The sequence below is a fragment of the Branchiostoma lanceolatum genome, chromosome 3 (genome assembly GCF_035083965.1).
Source record: "Branchiostoma lanceolatum isolate klBraLanc5 chromosome 3, klBraLanc5.hap2, whole genome shotgun sequence".
Classification (NCBI taxonomy): domain Eukaryota; kingdom Metazoa; phylum Chordata; class Leptocardii; order Amphioxiformes; family Branchiostomatidae; genus Branchiostoma; species Branchiostoma lanceolatum.
Genome location: NC_089724.1, coordinates 5,321,030 through 5,341,888, shown reverse-complemented (window position 1 = coordinate 5,341,888; position 20,859 = coordinate 5,321,030). Strand labels below are relative to the sequence as shown.

Below are 20,859 nucleotides of genomic sequence, written 5' to 3'. Positions count from 1 at the left end.
GCCGAACATTCCCTGCTAAAATGTCTTCAGTTACAAACAAGCTTTCACCAAACTGACATTTTATGTCAGTTGGGCTGGCTGAAAGGGAATATGTCACAGATATAAACACCAGTTCGAAAAGAAAGATGATGATGATGATGATGATGATGATGATGATGATGATGATGATGATGATGATGATGATGATGATGATGATGATGATGATGATGATGATGATGATGATGATGATGATGATGATGATGATGATGATGATGATGATGATGATGATGATGATGATGATGATGATGCAGCCGTTTACTATTTGCCTCGGAAATCTCAAAAGGCACTTTCAAACAGACAGAGCAGTTTTGCAGTGGTGGCACGTGGATTTAGGATGTTTATTAATTCTCATTCTAAGATTGTCCAGAATTTGTTTGATGGTGCTGCATGCAATACCTCCCAAATCTGCTGGACGGCTCTTTTCAGCATAGCTGACAGCCCAGTGAAGCCATGGTATGACCTCTAGTGACCACGTCATGTGGTTAGACCGTTGGAGCCTTATTGGATGTTTACATACCCACGCGGTCTCAGTTTGGGGCCCAAAAAAGGTAGGTTCAACTAGAATCTATATATCAGTGGTGTTTTGTAGACGTTTGCATGGTTCTAGCGCACTATAAGGTAGTCACATTGAACCGGGAGCAATTGGGGCCCATTGGGTAATGCCAGATCGGTAGTGATAATATAAATCCCTTTGGATTTGAATCTAGCTTGGTGTTCGCTTTCATTCCAAAGTCCAAACTCTTTCTTTCATTGCTTTTGGTGGTGTTTATGGAATAGCATAGTGTTATAGAATCGTTGTAAATCATGGTTGTCGACACATTTTGTACCTTTTAAAGTTGCAACTGTTGCTGAAGGTTTAGATGAAATGTCAGATGAATCGGATCATTGCCAACTCAGACCACGTCCTGACCCTAACCCTATTATACACAAGGTCTAACAATTGTTAATGGTGTTAGTCCGAGTTGACTGTTCCGGGTTGGTAATGGTCCCACTCGACCTGATTCCAGGCTATCCTAACAGCTGTTGATATGAGTGATCGCTTCGGTTGTCCCTCGCGCTGACAGCTTGAAATATTTGGCGATACTGTTACCGAATCTCAAAGCAGATGTAGGGGGCGGCTTTTTAATACGCGTTATTTTGTGTACCTCTTACTGAGCGCGTTTCTCAGACGACAAGATAAAAACTCAAACCACTGTAAAGACCTACAAAATTCCGGAAAAGCAGGCAGTATAAATAGTACCCTACATCTGCTTGGAGATTATTATCCATGGTGCCCATCATTTTCCCTTCCGTACTTCCACATACTTTTCACCGTTTTTCTGAATGTTAACCATAATTATTGATAATCACATGTAGCACCATGGTCGTGACATCCCTACGTTCCGTCACCCCTCATGCCCCTACATGGCTTTCCGACAAGCATACGTTCCGACGTCAACATCCCTACGTTCCGACGCCCTTGAGCTTATGCTCCGATACCCCTACGTTCCGTCACCCCTCTGCTCATGCCCCTACTTGTACTTTCCGACAACCATACGTTCTGACGTCAACGTCCCTACGTTCCGACCTTCTTATAGGTTCCGGGACACTGGTACGTTCCCGCACTCCTATCTTAGGGCCCTGTCACGCTTGTGCGTATATTCAAGTGCGCATGAGCTCCGCAACATTTTTTTGCGTTTCGGCGCATGCGCGCCGGAACGCATTGTCCTGGCTTTTACCTTCAAGGAAGGAACCAGGGAAGCTTGGTTCAACACTGTGTCGCACACAATAAGACCTTATATGGCAATACGTTCTCAAATCCTTGTATAGCCGTTGCCTTATATGGCAAGAGAGCACGAAAAGGCAGGCAGGCTAGATTTGCATGTGACACAGGACGGCGACCGCATGTAACTGCTACAACTGTTCGGAAATATCATTGCATTGTGGTTTCGGACTTTGATATCCTGAAAAATGACCATATTACATCTATTCCACAAGATTGCAGAAGAAAAAAAATGATTTCGTCAAGAAAACGACCAAAAATCGGCATAAATGATACCATATAGTGAGGTTATAGCATTACGTCCAGAGTGCCTAGTTACGTACCGCAGCTTGGCCGATCTGGCAACGCGAAGCACTTCGGACCCAGGATATCCGAGTTCGTGTCCGTGCATGGATTTTTTTTTCTTTTTAGATATTGAATATCAAAAATATATATTGATATTATATTAATCTATCAATATCATATTTATGAATATCATTTTTTTCATTAATAAATAAAGAAATATTTTATATTTGTTATTTTGAAATATTCATTTAATATATACAAGGCCTTTGTCTTATGAACAGTACTTCATAGATTCCAAACCCGGCATTCGAATTTTTCTGTTCATTGTAATGGAAAATACCGTGCAGCGGCTCCTATGCGCGGTAAGATGATTCTTGCAAAACACTCGCCACTAAACTTCTATTCCCGATGTAAACAGAGGCTCTTGATGTTGTTTGCAAAACAGCGATTCTTTGTTACAGTAGCAAATGCTCCATTGTTCAGTATCGACTTCATTCAGACAACACGGACGTGGAAAGTGGCGCCCCTCGGCACAAAATTATGGGAATTTTCATGAATTTTAGCAAAATTACCCAGGAAAATAAGGAAGAAATGTTGTAAATGCGGAAACCAGAATAATACGGATGAGGTAGCTGTTGATTTGTTTGACATTTGGTAGTCATTTTAGATAGAACCTTAGCTGTTATGAACTTCTATTTCACTTAATTACCATAGTGCTGATGATTCAATGGTGCTTTTTCAAATTTTATGTTTTATTGCGTGCCATGTACATAATTACATTGATAGCTTTTATAATGAGCCTATTATTTGTTTGTTTGTTTGTTTATTTATTATACATTTTACAAATAAGTACAAGTTGTAGGCCAAGACCAGCTTTTTCAAAAGCACTTAAGTTAAGTGACGTAACTTCAAAATTGCTTTCCCCAATCTGCCTTTCTCTATTAAAACAGTACTCATTTCCCAAAATGACAATTTTTCTTATAGACTGAACAGCCCTTGAGTGACTTCCTCTGGCAGATTTTACTTCAAGTAAAGGGAAAAGACAATTCACACTTATAAACGTAGCCGAAACGCCAGCTTTTTTTAAAAGCTCTTGTTTTTATTCAAGTAAATTTTGCGGGGAGAAAATTGTTCTCTACTTTGACCCACCGTTAAGCAGTCTAGTTATCAAACAAAAGACATTACTTCTTCGGCAAACACCTAAACCAAAAACATGTTAATACGCAACTAATGCGGACTTGTATATACGCACAAATGCGACAGGGGCTTTAGACCCCCGCTTCGCGAATCTGCAAGTAGAAATCCAGCCTAGGGGTACGAGCGACCTGAGACTGAGGACGACGTTTTCCGTGACGCTTTGTCGTGACCTAACGTTAGTACATGGCAGTCTGGCCACTGCTCACGTTTTCAGCCAAGCACACCGGGTGACTCCTACTCTTCTCTCATTTCAGGTGGTGAAACATAGGCGTGTCGCCAAGTAGATCTTTAGCATAATGAAGTAGCCGTTTGGTACCCAGTTCCCTATTGGTTACAGAGTTAGGCAGCAGGGAGAAGCTTAAAGGCAACCTAAGCAATATTAGGGCGTTGAAAGTCATTTTTGTAGTGATTTCTATCCATAGGCCGCAAGTTACTGAAAATTGTCGACAGAAAACGGTTATGGTTGGATTGTGGACTGATTATTGGGTGGTACCAATAAATAAAATACTCCTTTTGCGGCTTGTTTCTGTGCTCTTTTTAAATGTCCAAAGTATGAAATAATAATGAAAATGTGCTAATATGGGGAGGTAAATGTCCATTTCATATAGATTGCTTTATCCAAAATATTTCCAGTTTTATCGCTTAGGGCACCTTTAAAAGTGCACCGTTTTAGTAAAGTGTGACGGTCTTAGGGTACCCGGTTAAATGATGATGACACGACAGTTGACATTACTCTGTGACAAATCTGTGATCTCAGTGCCTTGAACAGTACTAGTATTTCATGATACCATACGTCCCTCCCACACAGTTGAGGAGCTACTACTGTAACTGTGACCATGGCGGACACACCTGAGGACGTTCATCACAGACTGTGGCATGTTTTAACCCCTGGCATCCCGAGGGAGCAGTCTCAGGAGCTGTACCGTACATGGGCACCCCTGTACGAGCAGGTATGTAGGACCGTATGATGTGGAATAACATCTTTAATCTGACTGTTCCCAACCTAGATATGCAAATTGGCCAAATATGTCAAATTATGATATATAAATAGGCCAAATATGCAAATTGTATGTTATGAGTTTTTTTTTTTTCGATGACAAAGTCATTCGACGATGACAAAGACTTAAGAAATAGTACCTCCTGCTTCCTTGCAATTGCTTTGCAATAAGCACTCGGTACGTGGAAGTTCCTACCTGTGCTACCAGCGGACTAGCCCCCTTCTGTAGTACTATTCGTGATTGTACAGCTGTGTGGCACAAGGAAATGGAGATGGCGCCGCCCTATACACCGTATAGGGGTGACTCCCTTTAGCTCAACAGGTAGCAGCCTCAAAGTTAAGGTTCCAATGTGTTGGTAACTGGGAGACCCCGGTTCAATCCTAGGTCAGGACATCTCGGTTGGGGCTGCGCCCGTCTTTCAAAAGGGACGTAAAATGGGGGTCCCGTGGTCGAGAAAGGGATAGCAACCACCCTCCCTGTAGAAATACACCCTGCTACTAAAACAGCAAGGAAACTTGCTGCCCTACTAGTGTGCCACTCGACACTACCGAAGGGTCTGAACTAACGATACGCCTGATACATCGTATAGTGTGGGAAGAGCTTTAACTTTTTTTTTTAAACTTTCACTCATATGTTAACGTTTAGGACATGAAGACGTCCCAGTACAAGGGACCCCGCCAGGTAGCCGAGACGTTAGTGAAGGCTCTGGGGAACAGAAGTGACGCTCGCGTTCTGGATGTAGCGGCGGGGACAGGGTTTGTTGGAGAGGAGGTCATACACTGAACTTGTCTGTTTCATTCCAAAATGATAAATCTCACATGAGCTGCATCGCATGGTTAAAAGAAATAGCAATTTTGTATAGACTTCTGACGAGTTGCACTAACGCTGTTGGCACTTTCTAACATATCCAACATACTGATAAAAGACAATATTGCTGTCCTTCCAAAGTATCATAAATGGTATTTTGGTGATAAAGCCAGCCCTGATTCATAAGAAGCCGGTCTGTTGTAATTTTTCAAAGAATCTTCAATATGTCATTTCTGTATTCTTTATCTGACAGCATAACTAATTATTAAGGGATGTTTGCTCCAGACATTGACATTCTGTAAAATTTGTTACATGTTTTTTGGCTTGTCTGCCTAGCGCCTGTGTGTCTGTCTGCGTCTCTGTGCCCTGCAGTTATGTATGTCATGTCAAGAGGGCACACTGCAGTTTTGCATGTTCTGCAAGGAGAGGCTTGTAATACTGTCCGAGGGGGTTAAGTCTGTCATCTCTAATTGCCTTGTTTTTTTTGCATGTCTTGCTCAGCTCCAGAAGATGGGCTTCAGTAATGTGGACGCCCTTGACGCCTGTCAGGAAATGTTGGACATCGCCAAGACCAAACAGGTGTACAAGAACTTCATCCTGGACTTCCTGGGAACAAACAGGTTAAACATCGAGGATGGTGAGACACTTATCTATTTTTTTCTGTTTCGTCAGTAAGGTATCTACAGAGCTGTAGTGTACTGATGACAGAGGATGGCAGAAGAACAGTGCATGGTGCTTTCTTCGAAAATTTTCAATGGCGCCGTATGGGGCTCAGGCCTCACACTCAGTCACAGACTCAAATTGAGTCCGTCCCTGTCGCTCTCCCCTTGATTTGTAGTTTAGAGTCTAAAATAAAACCATTTCTCCTGTCCATGTGCACTTTTGCCTCAATTGAATAGATTGAGTGAAGTATTGTTTTTTACTTAATGTGTGTGTGTGTGTGTGTGTGTGTGTGTGTGTGTGTGTGTGTGTGTGTGTGTGTGTGTGTGTGTGTGTGTGTGTGTGTGTGGTGTTTTAAATATGTGTCTACATTTAAAGGCTGAGTGTATTCATATTGAGAAAAAAGATTATACCTTTTGTGTATTTACAGATACGTACGATGCCACTTCCTGCTGCGGTGCGTTCTGTGAAGGTCACGTGAAGTGTGACTGTCTGGAGGAACTGGTTAGAGTTGTCAAACCAGGTAAGGGCGATCAGCCGTTTGTGTAAAAAGAACTTGATGAAGTGATGGCTTCTACAGAAGGGTACATGTACTTCAGTCTATAGTACACTTCTGCAATGTGGTAGATTTTACTTTATTTCTATTTAGTAACGCTCAAAAAATGTTGTTGTCTACGTCAGTTTACAAATACAGTACAAGTGTAAAAACAGATTTAGTCCATCTTATCCCTCAGAATGGCCCTTTAAGGTTTTTTTCATGGATTGATAAATTTCACGGCCGTGGAATTTCTGTGCCCATGGAAATTGTGGTTAGTAACTCGCTAAGGATTATGTTACTGAAAATGATGAGTTCTAACTTTTACAGTGGCAAACTTTGCGTTTTAAGTCTAAAATGCTTTGACACAATTGTGGAATCTATCTCTGACAGAAGCGATTAAGACCATGGCTGTGGAGCTCATCAATCCATGCTCTACGGATAATTAAGTTATCGCAGGCAGTATTTCTAATGAACCATCTGTCCAGGTGGTTTCGTGTGTGTCGGGATCCGGAAGTTCTTCCTGGAGACAGTGGAGGAGTATCAAAAGCTGGAGCCGCTCATGGCAGACCTTCAGCGCAGGGGATTGTGGGAGCCCATCTCACGTGACGTCACCCAGGACTACTGCGAAGCCTACGACGGAGTTGTCTTTCTTTTTAAAGTAAAGTGAGGAGGGTTAGCCTGCAGTTGCGTACATGATGATTTTTTTTTTGTGTATAATTTTTGAGAGGTTCCTTGCCATGACAGAATGGACGATCAACAAGCACCTGCAACAGCTTTTCAGTCTGTCACAAAACAGCTTACATTTTTTCGACACATCCATGACTATCGAAGGAATGTTTGTTTGTTTGCTTCATCGTGAAACTCAACTACTGTTCTCTCCCCAGTAGGAAAGCTTTAATTACCTGCCATGTTGCAAAGTGAATGATTATAACACGTATGAAGTACGCATGATTGATAGTTCCAGAAACCGGCGTTAACGCGTTAGGTGTATACTGTGGAACCTACCGTCGTTCAAGATGTCAAGATTTAGAGTCATTCTTGAGAATAGAATATGGAGAGATTGTTTGTATTGTATTGTATACCTGGTAGACCACCTCATTGGGTAACACACCAAGTTTGTGCTGAAGAGTACAAGCTGTCCCAAGGACACAACATCGAGACCTGTTAGGGATTCAAATTCAGTTTCAAACAACACAAACAACAAAACAAACCACAAGGCCACTTTTTTCCAATGACATTTTGAGAGACACACATTTTAAGAAGACAATCTTCAAGATCCATTCTTAATTCTATTAACAAGTACAAAACATTCTTTACTAGTTTAAAAACGGTTTATTTAGTGATCTACCAATGCAGCATCAGACACTTCGGATATCCAGATGTTCAGTCTCAACAAGGCCTCGATTGATGTGACTGTCCTAGGATCCCCGGCGGGATCATAAGAGTTGACGTTAGTGGCTCCTCACCTGCATTAGGATTTTTCGGGACAAGTTGTGGTACCAGCAGTGTCTTATATTTTACGTCCATTTCAATTTGTTGAGATTGTGAATCCTGTCTGCTCCTTGATCCTGTGATGTCTATTCCTTACTTGAGTTCAAGTAATTCAGCAAACAGCTGAAGCGTGAGACCACTTTTCCATTTACGCCTGTACTCTATACAAGCTATTTCATCTCAATAGTCCTATCTAGCTTCCTTTTGTCACTGGACTGTCTTTCCTATTCCCCTCCTTTCTTCTTGGTTTCTCATCCTCAATTTGAATCTTTTCAGTTACTCTTCTAAACAGCGGCTTAGAAATCCCTGCGCCCAAAGATTCCAGAAAAGTATACATGTAACATCAATATGAAATCCACGCTTCAAACAGTCATTATTTCTATCCAGTACGACTATGAAACCTCAAATATTTTCAAGTGCGAAAAATACAATTTCTAGTCAAGATTGTGTCAACTTTTCTAATCATAAGTAATACAATTTGTCTTATCTGGCTTCACATAGAACTGAATGAGAATATATCCCATGGCGTTGTATTTGTTAAAAGCTTCTACAGCAAGAACATTATTAACGCTCCCTCCCCCTTTCGACAATGAGTGAGTGAATGAGTGAGTGAGTGAGTGAAGTGAGTGAGTGAGTGAGTGAGTGAAGTGAGTGAGTGAGTGAGTGAGTGTGAGTGAGTGAGTGAGAGAGTGAGTGAGTGAGTGAGTGAGAGAGTGAGTGAGTGAGTGAGTGAGTGAGTGAGTGAGTGAGTGAGTGAGTGAGTAAAAATGGTGGCCCCGTGCATAGAAATATGACTGACGTAATTGTTATGACATGCCCCCCAAGTAAAGACCAAGGTACACAAAGTCCAAACTGCAAGGTATCGCATGACAGTCATATGATTATTTACATATGGATCATATGATCAATTTTATCAGCCTGATAAGATTTCCAGCCAATAGAACGACCCCATATTTGTCTACTCACTGCACAACTACTTCTCAGAAGGAATAATCTCATTTCGGCCCAGCCTGTAACGTGGAAAGTCGACATAAAGCCAGGAGCAAAAGGTATGTTTCAATTCTTTGATTATTGAATTGTTTTCTATGTCTCTCTAAATATTTTGGCAGAGAAACAATACTTTAAGAGAATTTAAGTAAACAGGAATAAGAATTGATATTCTAGCTTTCCTTTGACACTAAAAATTGTGGTTGTGTACACGTCTCATTTCACATGAAGAGGGCTGTATCTGGCGCAACCCAGTGCATTATACAGGAAATGCGTTCAATGCACTGAATGCGGCGGCCCGACTAAGAAGATAAATAACGAAAAAAAACACGACACCGCCAACATCGATCAACAAAACTCCGTCTACTTATTGGGAAATATCTTTGACATCTTTCTATGTTATTTTCATAGACGGTACGAATCTTATGTTAGGGCCCGTTTGCACTTGTGTGTATATTCAAGTTACGTTAACATTCTTTTGGTTAGCCAAGGTGTGCGGGGAAGAAGCTGTTTTCTACTTTGGCCCACCGTTGCGCAGCCTGGTTATCGAACCGAAAAATGACTTCGTCGGTCGCAAACTTTGCCTAAACCAAAGAAATGTCACAGGTGTGACAGGGGCTTTAAGAGTGTAACAAATCTTTGGACCTCGCCGCGCGTTCGCTCATCCTGCCACTTTTACGGCCACACCCCCGCGGGAAAGCAACACAGTCAGGCGGCAGCGATGTTTGCTTTGTTTTTCTATGGTCGGTTTTCTATGATTCTGTAGCCCAGTATTTTCAGTGTTTTGTGAAGATTTATTACTTATGTGTATGATAGTTGTGTGACTGCTTGGTATAGGTCGTATATTCAGCGGCACTAGCCGCCGCTACCGCAGTGATTTGGAGCTACCATCATTATTGTCAAAATTCATTTTTTCCACTAACAAAAAAAAAACTGTAAAAGTATCTTTTGAATGCAAATGACAGTTGTGTCCATGGACTTGGTTTATTTACCTTTCCAATCAGTGTAGTCAATAGTAGCAAACACGACGCGTTGACGCGTAATGATAAGATTCAGTAAGAACAAATCCGTCTTATGTTAGGGAACGTCATATGCCAGGGCCCCTCCCCTTAGTAATGCAGCATCAGTAATCCCCGAGTTATGCACACTTCAGATATCAAGGTGTTCCTTCATGGCATTCTTGAGAAGGCCTTGATAACACCTTTTTTTATGCCTTACAGTGATCTTACAGGGTACCCGGCGGAATTGTGACAGTTGACCTTACGTATACCCCTTTAGCATGTATACAATGTGCACAGGTCGGCCTTTTGATAAAGTTTTGCTTTGCTTTTCATTGACAGTAATAGTTAATCAATTCCAAAGGTCCAATCATGTTTGTCCCACATTAACAATACTGCTGTGCAATGGGATCAATACATTTATTTGTCTTTTGCAGTGATACCTGAAAAATATGGGGACCAGCCAATCTCGTCAACCTCAAGCTGGACAGGAAAGAGTCTTCAGCAACACTGAAAATTGGTGAGTGGTACAGCTTGTCGTTTGCTTTGTCGATCAATAATGTCACTATATCGATACTGGAGACAAAACTCAACGTGACCACAACTTGCAGCAACTTGTTCATAGCACTGTAAAGACGAGAAAAGGTACCAAAACTTACAAAACAAGAGTTCGGAGACTTCGAATCGCAAATTATGCAAATTAGGCCACATTTGCATAATTTATATTCAACTATGTTCACTGTCACATGAGTTGCAAAAGCCACAAGTATGACATTCCAGTATCTACCAATATGGAATTACAGTATTTTCTCATTAATTATGCAAACTAGGTCTTCATTTGCATAACTTTTAGCTATGAATGTCCCTTTATTTCTCAGTTAATACAATATATGTTGCATTGTTTAACTGTCGTACCATTGAACGAAGTGGGTTTATAAAATGCCCCCTTAATTATGCAAATCAGATTCTGATTTGCATTATCACCATTTCAATTAACACTTAAGCTATCCACATAACAGAATTTTTGTTTGACCACCATCTGTTGGGACTTGGGGAATTCTTGTCCTAGATTTGAAACTAACAGGTGTTATTTTCATGAATCAGAAATTGTTGTGCTTGTAAGTAAAGGGCTATTTGTAAATTCAGTTACACCTGTTTATCTAAAAACCACTTGGCTACGTAAAGAAAACGTCAAAGCCCGTCAAAAACGCCTAAAAGACGTCAAGAACTAGCCGGTGCCTAACCACTGCTCGGAAAGTATGCTACGTTAACCACACTTCAGAGTAGTGAGGTTTACGATTTTCAAGTTTTTTTTCTTGAACACAGTGTGGAGATCAAAAGAGATGACCTTGGCCCCGATGAGCAGGAGGTATTCCGAAGGTTTGCAGACAACGTCAGGGACGTGAGTGATGACCAGCCTCCGGAGGAAATGCTAAAGATGCTGCAGAAAGAGATTGGGCAGTACGATCAGGAGGAAACATGGATGGGGCAGGCGTACGTCCGCATTGGCATCGTAGGTGTCTCGGGTGCAGGAAAATCCACCTTTATCAACTCCTTCAGAGAGCTAAGGGCTAACGAAAAGGAGGCAGCAGACGTCGGCACCACCGAAACCACGACCGAGCCTAACGAGTACCCTCATCCCGAACACGACCACGTCATCCTGGTGGACTTTCCAGGGGCTCTCTTCAAATTACAGAGCGGATCTCTGCAACCGACCACCTTTAATACGAAAGAATACGCAAGGATGTTTGGCGACAAGATGAAGGAATGCAATGTTTTCCTCGTCTTCACAAGTGGTCGTGTCCACGACAACGCCGTGTGGATCGCCAAGGTGGCCAAAGAAATGGGCAAAAAGGTCCTGTTCGTCCGCTCCAAGTTCGATAGGGATGTCGAAGACAAACAAGATGACGACCCGGAATACTTTGCAGGGGGGCAGGAGGAGGGTGAGGAACGACTCCTTCAGTTCCAGCGTGAGGACTACGTCACCAAACTGGAAACTATTGGATATGGACGCGTGGACATCGGCGATGTCTTTGTCATCTGCGGCAAATTGCGCCATATCCAGGCCGGCCGTTGGGGTGCCGCTGCACTGAAGGAAGCCATTCTAAAGCAGCTGGACATCCAGCAGAAGATGTTGCTCATGACGACCACCACAGACTACTCGCCAACCATGGTAAAGGCCAAGGCTAACATCTACAAGAGCCATGCCTGGAAAGTAGCGCTGGGGGTGGCTGCTGGAGGGGTCATACCGTATGCAGGAACATTCGTCAACGCAGGTATGTGACATTGTTACAGGATCGAATTGTATGGAATGGTTTTCTGTCACGGCTAGCAGGGCACTAAACTTGAACCAAAGACAAACTTTAACCGAAGACTCGCTTATATATTTAAATTTGACGATTCTACCATTTCAACAATACGATAGAATTAACTTTTACTTTGTCCCCCATTGTAGGTACGATGTTGACGACGATGTTGCTGTTCAAAAGAGGATTCGGTCTTAACGAGGCTTCAGTGCGTAAGCTGGCTACCACGACAAGCAAGGACGCGAGGATGTTGCAGCGCTTCGTGGATGACAGACTGTCTATTCTCAACGGAGTCATCCAATTCCTCCAAGGTGAAATCGATCTGCAAAGTCTCAGGCAGCTTATGACAGCTCAGGCTAGTCTTCACCTCTATGTAACAGCTCTCACAGTGGATGCTGCCATTGACGTGGCAGTCCCTTTTGTCGGCGGTCTTGTGACAGCTCCCTTCTCTTTCGGTCTCGCCTGGAGCGCCCTGTGTCTTTTCATAGACAAGCATGAGCAGTGCGCGCTCGATTTGCATGAGCTTGCTTTCCGTTAGCCAAAATGTGTACTTGCATTGATTTTTTCAGTTAGACTCCATATCTTCTGCTTGAGCTTCAGTTCATACGTACTATTGCAGAGGAAGTAAAGGAAAATATGCAGATGTAATGGCTGTGTCAATAGACTGTTACGTTCTTATATTACTTGTAAATTGATGGAATTGGTGTTATGCATGAGGTAAAGTTCTAAAAGGTCAACCTAATGAAATAGGCATGTCATTCCATTAACAATAATTGATTTTGCTGTTACCATATACATATGTGTTTGTGTGTATTTGTGCGTGTTTGTGTGTGTGTGTGTGTGTGTGTAATTTTTTAATTGATAAATAAGAATTCAGTAAAACCTTGGAAAAAGAAATCAACCTCTTAATTCGTAAGCTAGTGTGTTACAGCGAAGGGCTACATTGGCTATACATAACTTGATGTGTTACGCCGAAAGGCGATTGTTACATTATGTAAGATTTGTTACATTATGTTACATTATGTAAGATACACAATATACAATATAGTTGTTCGCACCCCTCCAATTTTTGTAAGTTAGTGGACTGAGTTGAGTAGGATGCGCTCTAAGAAACTGTACCTGAAGTAATACGATCTCTTCTTCATCTCACCTGGAGTCGAGTATCCGTATCTCAACTTGCATTTCAGTGAATGAATGAATATTTGTACCATTGTTTTTTGCTATCTTGGGTCTTGAATTTTGTATAGATATGGTTGTTTATCCTAACATGGTAATTGAGAATAAAGATAACTTGCTTTGCTTTTGTTTGGATGTGCTCTTCCAATGTCTTTTATTACTACTGTGGTACCCTTAGTCCAACCGTAGACAGAGTGATATGATGAAGTGTACATACGCCGATGATTACTGATGCTGCATGGGTAGATCTCTTTTAGCTATTAGATAAACCGTTTTGTCATGTGGCAGTCTATAGGGTACTCACGAGAATTATGAGAATTAACGTTAGATATCAGGTTAAATAGGTTACCAACAGCTAAAATCTCCAAACTCAGGGAAACACTACACGTTATAGTGTCACAACGTTTGTAAGATCTAGAGCGACCATTGACAAACGTTTCTGTCACAAGACATTTGGATTGTGTATGAAACATCAACGACTGGCCAAGATATGCAGTCGTAAATCTGTGATTCATTCGTTCAGACACTTGTTGCACATGGGTCAGCAAGTTTCCTTGCTGTTTCAGTAGCAGGGTACATTTTTACAAGAAAGGGGTTGCTAGCCCCTCCCCCTTTACGTCCCTTCCGAAAGACGGTGCTGTCCCAACCGTGATGTCCTGACCCCGAGACTTGAACCGGGGTCTCCCAGTTACCAATACGTTGTAATATCATTCAAAACTTCTTATCTTAATAAGAAAACAAATATCAACAGCCGAAATGTGATATATACTGCTGCTGTATTTTTTCAGAATTAGTTATAGATAATTATAAACACTCTTTAGAACCTTTATCTAATGTAGACGACACGACAGGGCAGAAGAAAGACTATCTAAAGGGCAAAAGAGCAACGTTTCAATGCAATGGTTCAGCACCATGGACAGTACTGGTCTCCAATTAACTCAACACTTTTAAGATTAAAATTTACACGTGAGATTTCATATGCTTCATGTACCGTATACTAAGATAATTATTTTGTCCTGGCCTCGTACAGCCTGACGGCTTTCCCCTGGTTGGGCAGCTGGTGTTCTTTGACAACGTTGAACTCTTTAGTGAACATGTTGAGAAACTTCAGGTCCCGGTCAGGAACCCGCAGGTGAAAACCTGTGGAAGAAGAGAAAATGACGACTTGATCAGTGCAAATGTATTTGTAGTGTAAGCAGAGAATCAAGAAAATGATCATTTCAGAAAATCCTGCTTACATTCGTTCGTTCGTTCATTCAGACCCTTGTAGTGTCTCGCGGCACATAGGGCAATACGTTTCCTTGCTGTTTCAATAGCAGGGTACGTAACTGTTATATCTTCACAGGGAGGGGTTGGCAGCCCTTCCCCTTTACGTGCTCGAGGCACCTCCTCGATTGCGGGACATCTATTTCACGTCCCTTCCGAAAGACGGGTGCAGCCCCAACCGATATCCTGAACAGGATCGAACCGGGATTTCCCAGTTAGCAACTCATCATCAGAACCAGGAGCTCAACTGTGAGACTGCTACCTGTTGAGCTATGTGAGCAAACCTAATGATACTCGTGCTGAAACGTCAGAATAACGTTTTTCGGTGGGAAAACCGATGCATCTCCGAGCATTCTCAGAGCAACCGTTTCAGAATGATACTTTCTTACGCTATCGGAAGACGCAGGCAAATAATCGAATGAGAGGGCAAAAAATAGTCATAGGTGAAGCGTACCCAGCAAAATGGTTGTGTTTGCATCGCTCAGGTATTTTATGGTCTGGATCAATCCTTCAAAAACCTCCGCGTCATAGACAAGGTCACTCCCGATGACGTAGTCATAGTGTGCTGCCTTGGGGAAAGCATGCAGGTCCACGCCCCACGCTAGGGGGCACACCTGGAGGGGGACAAAGAAGACGTTATCTGGTCCAGAAAAAATACTATACTTCAACGTTTACATGCAAACTCCATCACTTCTGGGCTGAACAACCAAAGTCAAACAAATGCTATCTCGACATAATCTCGTGGGATCTTTTCTCACCATTACGATTTAGCTTTCTTCTTCACCATTCTAATCGATATCTTTACAGTTACTGCGTGCATAAAGAGCTTGGACCACTTGTAGCTGAAGGATCCTTTTGATCGGAAGACTTAATATCATAAAAACTAGAGTTTCTGCTCTATTGAGTGATATTGAGAGCAAACTTTCTACATCTGATAGCAAAGAATCATAGCGAAATAGCTAAAATGCGGACTGGCTGCACAGCGGCCTTCATCAGCCCAGAATGACAAATCACTTAGGACACGTGACCTGACGGACACGTGACGTCAGCTTCTATACAAAATTTTCTGTGCCGAGCAGATGGAGGAAACAGGGGAAACTTCGGTGTGATACCTACTGTTGGAGGATGCTTGACTCCCCGGGTGTTGATCGCCACGTTAGGTTCAAGGTTATAGATGATGTCAGGAAGGTCAGTCAAGGTCACATCAGCACCTAGAGCAGGCGAGAACACGTCAGACCTTCAAAGAAAAGTCGTTGCTATTTGCAGTCTTGGTCGGTGATATCACAAGTTATTTCGAAAATGATATAGTTTACGTGCACGTGAGAAGATGACATACTAAAGCCACACTGTACAGTTTATCAGGTTCCAGACCTACGTCAGATTTGTCACACGACAGATTAGAGGCATCCTTAGGAAACTCGTGGATGCGTCTTACGAAATTCAACTGTCTTGTGACAGAAAAGGTTGTACAACCTTTTAGACCTGTCGTTTCTGTCACAGCCTTGACTAAAACAATTGTGCGACGTTCGTTACTGTGTGGCATAATGTTAACGTTACAGTTATTGTCGACACACTTACCCAACAGACTTGTCACAATCCCGACCAGCCCCGTCCCAGAGCCAAGTTCTACCACCTTCTTATCCTTCAAGGGGAAGACGCCGCTCTCAAGATACTCACTGAACACCTCAGCCTGGGAAGGACATACGCATATAGAATAGAGAAGTTCACGTCTTTCGCACATCATATGGTGTATAGGCCATCACCCATCACCGTTTCCTTAGCCCTTGAGCCACACAGCTATGCAAGCACAGATAATACTACAACAGGGGGCTAGTGGCACTGACAGTACTGCGTGTTCCACTTAAGTGTCGAGTGCTAAGCAGAAAGTAGTACAATTTTGAAGTATTCAAGTCGACGTTTCGGTGACCGTCTGTCATATTCCTCTGGACTATACTGACGGTTCTTTTTCGCACTGCAGCTAGGTGTCGCTGCTATCAAATGCGGTCCCAAACGTAGCAGTTGCATACCTAGTTACAGTGCGATACAGAAACAGTCAGTACTGCCAATGGAGGGATACAGACGGTCACCGAAACGTCGGCTTGAACAAAATACTTGGTTGTGAAAAAAATGTTGTCCAGTGACTGCCAACCTGATGAATCTATTCACGGAGGTAGATGAGCAGTTGCAGAAACGTTGGCCAGGTCTTTAAGTTTGTGTTAAAAAAAAAAAAAAACCTTCTGTATCTGTATGACCGATTTATCTACCCGTTGGTATAAAATACCTTATTTTACAACAATATGCCAACCTTAAAATGACTAATTATAATTATAATTCACGGTTACTCACAGTTGTCCACAGTTTGGTTCCAATGGCCGTCATGTCGCCGACGTTCCTTTCCGTTATAACAATGTCCCTGCCCACGAAGTGAAAATTCTGGTCCCGAGATCGACTCCGCATCATCTCATAAATGGTCTCTTTCGTCCACACGACTGCATCTTCGCTGACTTCTCCGTCGGCTCCCTTCGGGGTATCTTCGGAAGACGTCGTCGTGTCCTCGGTTTCGATCGGCATCTTTCAGCAGGGAAGTGGTTATTCGGCGCTACCGATCGGCCTGAAAGTTCGACAGGTAAACTTCCACAATGCTCTATGAAAGCGATGGCAGACTTCACTTCCTCAGACGGTAAACAAGCGCCTCCTTGCAGAACATACAGAAACTACACTGCAGAAACAAACGCAGGCACAGAGAACATCTAAAAACAATAAGCTTCAAATTGTCGGACAAGGAAAACGTCATCATTTGCTTCTCAGATTAACAATAAGGCATGCATTCCTTTGGAAATTTTACAAACAAAAAGAAGTAAATACTACGTATCCAGAAACGCTTAGAGATACTAATACTATACAAAACAGATGACAACTAGTTCGATATAAATGGATACGTTATGACGTTATGCTCTGTAGAGAAGGACATTACTCCAAAACCATTTGGCAATGTCAAATTGAAGCTTGGATGATACAATGTAGATCACGCAGCTATATGTGCAGTGCAGTTCTAGCTGCTGGTATCACTTATGCCTGGTGAGCATACAAGACCTTCGAATTCGTATCCAAAACAAGATCTTCTTTGCCCTACATATCCATATGGAGTAAATTATGGTGGATTGTCAACTTGTGTTGCATACGACGATGGTAAAGCCACCCGCACAACAAAAATCAACATCCAGAATTCTTTCAAACCGAGCGTCCCTACTTTTCAAACGCATGTACATGTAACGTTGGGTAACATAAATTCGCGGGGTACTTAAATTCGGGATTTTTCGAAAACGGGGTATTTAAGGATATGTGCTAGATGCAACATCAGTAATACCACTAGAAATGCAAACTTGACAGACTAACGTATTCAGAACACTGTCTGAAAAGCTTCGATAACCATGCATTAGAAGTTGGCTACGTCAAAAACTCTCTGTCCCTTATTGTCACAGTCTGAGGGCTTCGTGGGAGATTTATACTACATAGTTGTTCACTGGTTTATGAGACAAATGTCACATCCGCTTCCTGCTCAACACAATTATTTACAATACAACTTATTAGAATCTCTTTTGCTAACCTACAACTGGACTCTAAGTGTGATTAATCGTCAAAACGCCTCTTTGTTGCTACAACCAATGGCTACGGCATTACGGTGAATTTTCCCGCCGCCATATTCGTTACCCAGAATCCTGCTATTCGGCAGACGACAAACGTTTGCGAGGAACACTTTTTGTCTAAATGTTGTGTGTGATAGTGGACTGATGGCGATATTTTCCTCAAAGTTTGCTCTTAGCACAAGCAGAAACACATGGACATAGTAGTATTACCATTTCTACGGCATCCAGCTAACGCCCCGATGAATAATGTACAAATTTCCATGACGGTGGGGGTGAACTTTGAGTGACTTTCTACCGACTAAACACACGGGTTGTTCCCGGAGGCCTGATGCGTGCGGTACGGCCGTTTTTTCGTGTTTTTTTTTTACTTGGACACGTCTATATCCATAGCACTCTCCTCAAGCCAAGGATGGAACGAATAGCTGCTGTATAAAATGTAATTAGCGGTAAGATATTCAAGACGAATCTTCTCTCCCGAATTAATGTTCACCCCTCTCCGACAACACCGCCATTGTGCGTGCGGCGGACGGTAGTTTCAAGTTGAAATATTATGGTATCAGCACGACTAGAGACAAAATCTACCATATAAATGACTAGTGCAAAGATAGTACATGATACTGACAGAATAATAGAAAAAAAGGATGGTTTATTGTTCTGCTAGATTGATTTCAGTCAACCATTATCGGAAAAATCCCGAATTTATGTTACCCAACGTTACCACATTGTTGATCAATGCTGTCCTCTTTACGACATGAACCAGTTTTCCAGAATTTGGGTCAAGGACACATTCTCAACGTCGAGAAACGTTAACGTCCGAACAAGGAATCCGCCAGCACTATACATAGACCTCAACCAGCGATTAAAACAGTTTGCGACGAATACAAACAATTCACCAACAAGAAAGTGTCCTCAAACATCAACGTAATTAACGTCCTCCAGCTCAATTCGTCAATGTAGAATATATAAATATCATAAAAAATGGATATATTGAGTTGTACGTACAGTTATTTTCTGCAGACACAGGCTAGGATGACACCAGACTGTCGAGGACGTGGCATCAGTTGCCCTTAGACACATGCATGCTATACAAGGCTAGAGGACGTGCTTATTATAGAGACTGGACGTCGAGGGCAGATACAGGTTCTGACCAGTTCTAGGTGATGACGGGCACTGTGCAGTTTCGGGAAAGCTACACGAAGTAAACCAAGAACAACGACCTTGTATTTGTTAAGATGCAGAAGTCTAGATCATCTTGTAGTAGAGTCTCTGGATGTGACAGTGGAGAAGATTCTTCTATCTTGTCATCATCATCACCACGTACTGGTGTTATGTTGTGTACCGGATTTGGAGACGGGCACCCCCTTTACCAAATTCCAGAGCATCCGCGGTAAAAGACCCGTGCCACAGCTGTGATAATAACGTCATCATTGAATGACTGATGATGGCAAAAGGGCCATGTTTTCATCACCAGAGAAGAGATGCTATTTCAAGCCATGATATTATATGTTTACACAGATTTAACGCAGTACACAGTCATGCATCAGAGGGTTTTGGTCATTTGTTCTGGGCCAATCATAAATCGACCGTGTAATTGCATTTAATCCATGGGCAGGGCGTTAGATTGAATTCGAATCCAAGCGATACATGTATAAAATGTATAACATATCAGTTATGTTTTCATTGGTCGGGGTCATCGTTTACTTTGGTAACAGGAGCCTGCAAACGTGGAGCGTGTTCACGTGACGTCATATGGATACCAACATGGAAGTAGACGCGGTGGGCGCTATTTCGCATTTCAGAGAATGGTAGCTCACCGAACAGCTAGATCATCCCAGATAATCTCTAGAAAGGATGGGACAAATTGAAGGTGATTATAAAGTGTGTATAGCTTACAGAAGACAATACCAGAAATATACATAAAAAACTTTCCTTTAGAATTTGGAAAGCTTTATCTCCTGCCCATTGAAATGCAAATCAAGGACACCAATATGGCGGTCAGGAACAAGTCTTCTTCATTGATATAGAAAAGTGCAAACATAGATAACCCAACATTTTTTTCATTCCACTTCACTCTTGATGAAAAATAGTTAATAACATCAAATCTCATAATTCCAGTGTTATTGGGGCATTTTAAAGAATGCCTTGAAATCTGAAGTGTGCATACCTCAGGGATGCTGCATTAGCAGATCTCTTAAATTATCTTTTTCTATGTGGCAGTCTTGGGGGTATCCGACAAAATTATGACAGTTATGTTACTTGTTCTTAGTCTGGGTGCCTGCCTTTCTAGCTGTATCCTAATTGGTCTCTAGTCCAACTTCAGGGACTGGCTACCGAGCACAAGAGGGGGCATATCCAGTCGTAACGTTAACACCAGAAACAAACTGAAACTCAACACACCACTCTACCGCACCAACAGACTAAAAAACTCTCCGATTCCGTACTTTGTAACTCTCCTGAACAAGTGACTGATCTCTTTAACGCTCCCATGTTTTCCCTTCTGCAATTGTATCAAACAGCACAATCCTGTCACCAATGTTCCAATGTTTACTGTGCCGGCTGTCCTTACATCGTTTTATGTGTTGTAAATTCAAAACTTATTTGTGTTGTAAATTCAAAACTTATTTGTGTTTTAGAGTTGCGCCATTAACATTATTTAAACTTTGTATATAATGATATCGTTTTTAATGGGAGCTCATGTGTAA

At 42.1% G+C, this 20,859-nt stretch overlaps 3 protein-coding genes across 4 annotated transcripts; 2 read left to right on the top strand and 1 right to left on the bottom strand.

Moving 5' to 3' along the window:
* Positions 1–480: 480 nt before the first annotated feature.
* LOC136429826 (methyltransferase-like protein 27) lies at positions 481–7,360 on the top strand. The gene is made up of 6 exons (XM_066419820.1): positions 481–587; positions 4,092–4,233; positions 4,927–5,052; positions 5,590–5,725; positions 6,179–6,271; positions 6,772–7,360. Exons 2-6 carry the CDS (start codon positions 4,120–4,122, stop codon positions 6,951–6,953), a joined length of 651 nt encoding a protein of 216 aa, XP_066275917.1. The 5' UTR covers positions 481–587; positions 4,092–4,119; the 3' UTR covers positions 6,954–7,360.
* A 2,854-nt stretch (positions 7,361–10,214) lies between these two features.
* On the top strand, positions 10,215–13,379 carry LOC136429235 (interferon-gamma-inducible GTPase 10-like). Its single transcript, XM_066419105.1, has 3 exons — positions 10,215–10,282; positions 11,089–12,038; positions 12,218–13,379. The coding sequence occupies exons 1-3, from the start codon at positions 10,215–10,217 to the stop codon at positions 12,604–12,606; spliced, it is 1,407 nt and encodes a 468-aa protein (XP_066275202.1). The 3' UTR covers positions 12,607–13,379.
* A 711-nt stretch (positions 13,380–14,090) lies between these two features.
* On the bottom strand, positions 14,091–19,607 carry LOC136429220 (protein N-lysine methyltransferase METTL21A-like). Of its 2 annotated transcripts, none has more exons than XM_066419093.1 (6): positions 19,160–19,607; positions 16,857–17,229; positions 16,089–16,200; positions 15,627–15,721; positions 14,965–15,124; positions 14,091–14,384 (listed from the first exon to the last, which is right to left on the bottom strand). In XM_066419093.1, exons 2-6 carry the CDS (start codon positions 17,079–17,081, stop codon positions 14,251–14,253), a joined length of 726 nt encoding a protein of 241 aa, XP_066275190.1. In that variant the 5' UTR covers positions 17,082–17,229; positions 19,160–19,607; the 3' UTR covers positions 14,091–14,250. The 2 variants fall into 2 exon arrangements, with proteins under 2 accessions (XP_066275190.1, XP_066275192.1); XM_066419095.1 differs by having other exon boundaries at positions 16,857–17,205.
* Positions 19,608–20,859: the final 1,252 nt, after the last annotated feature.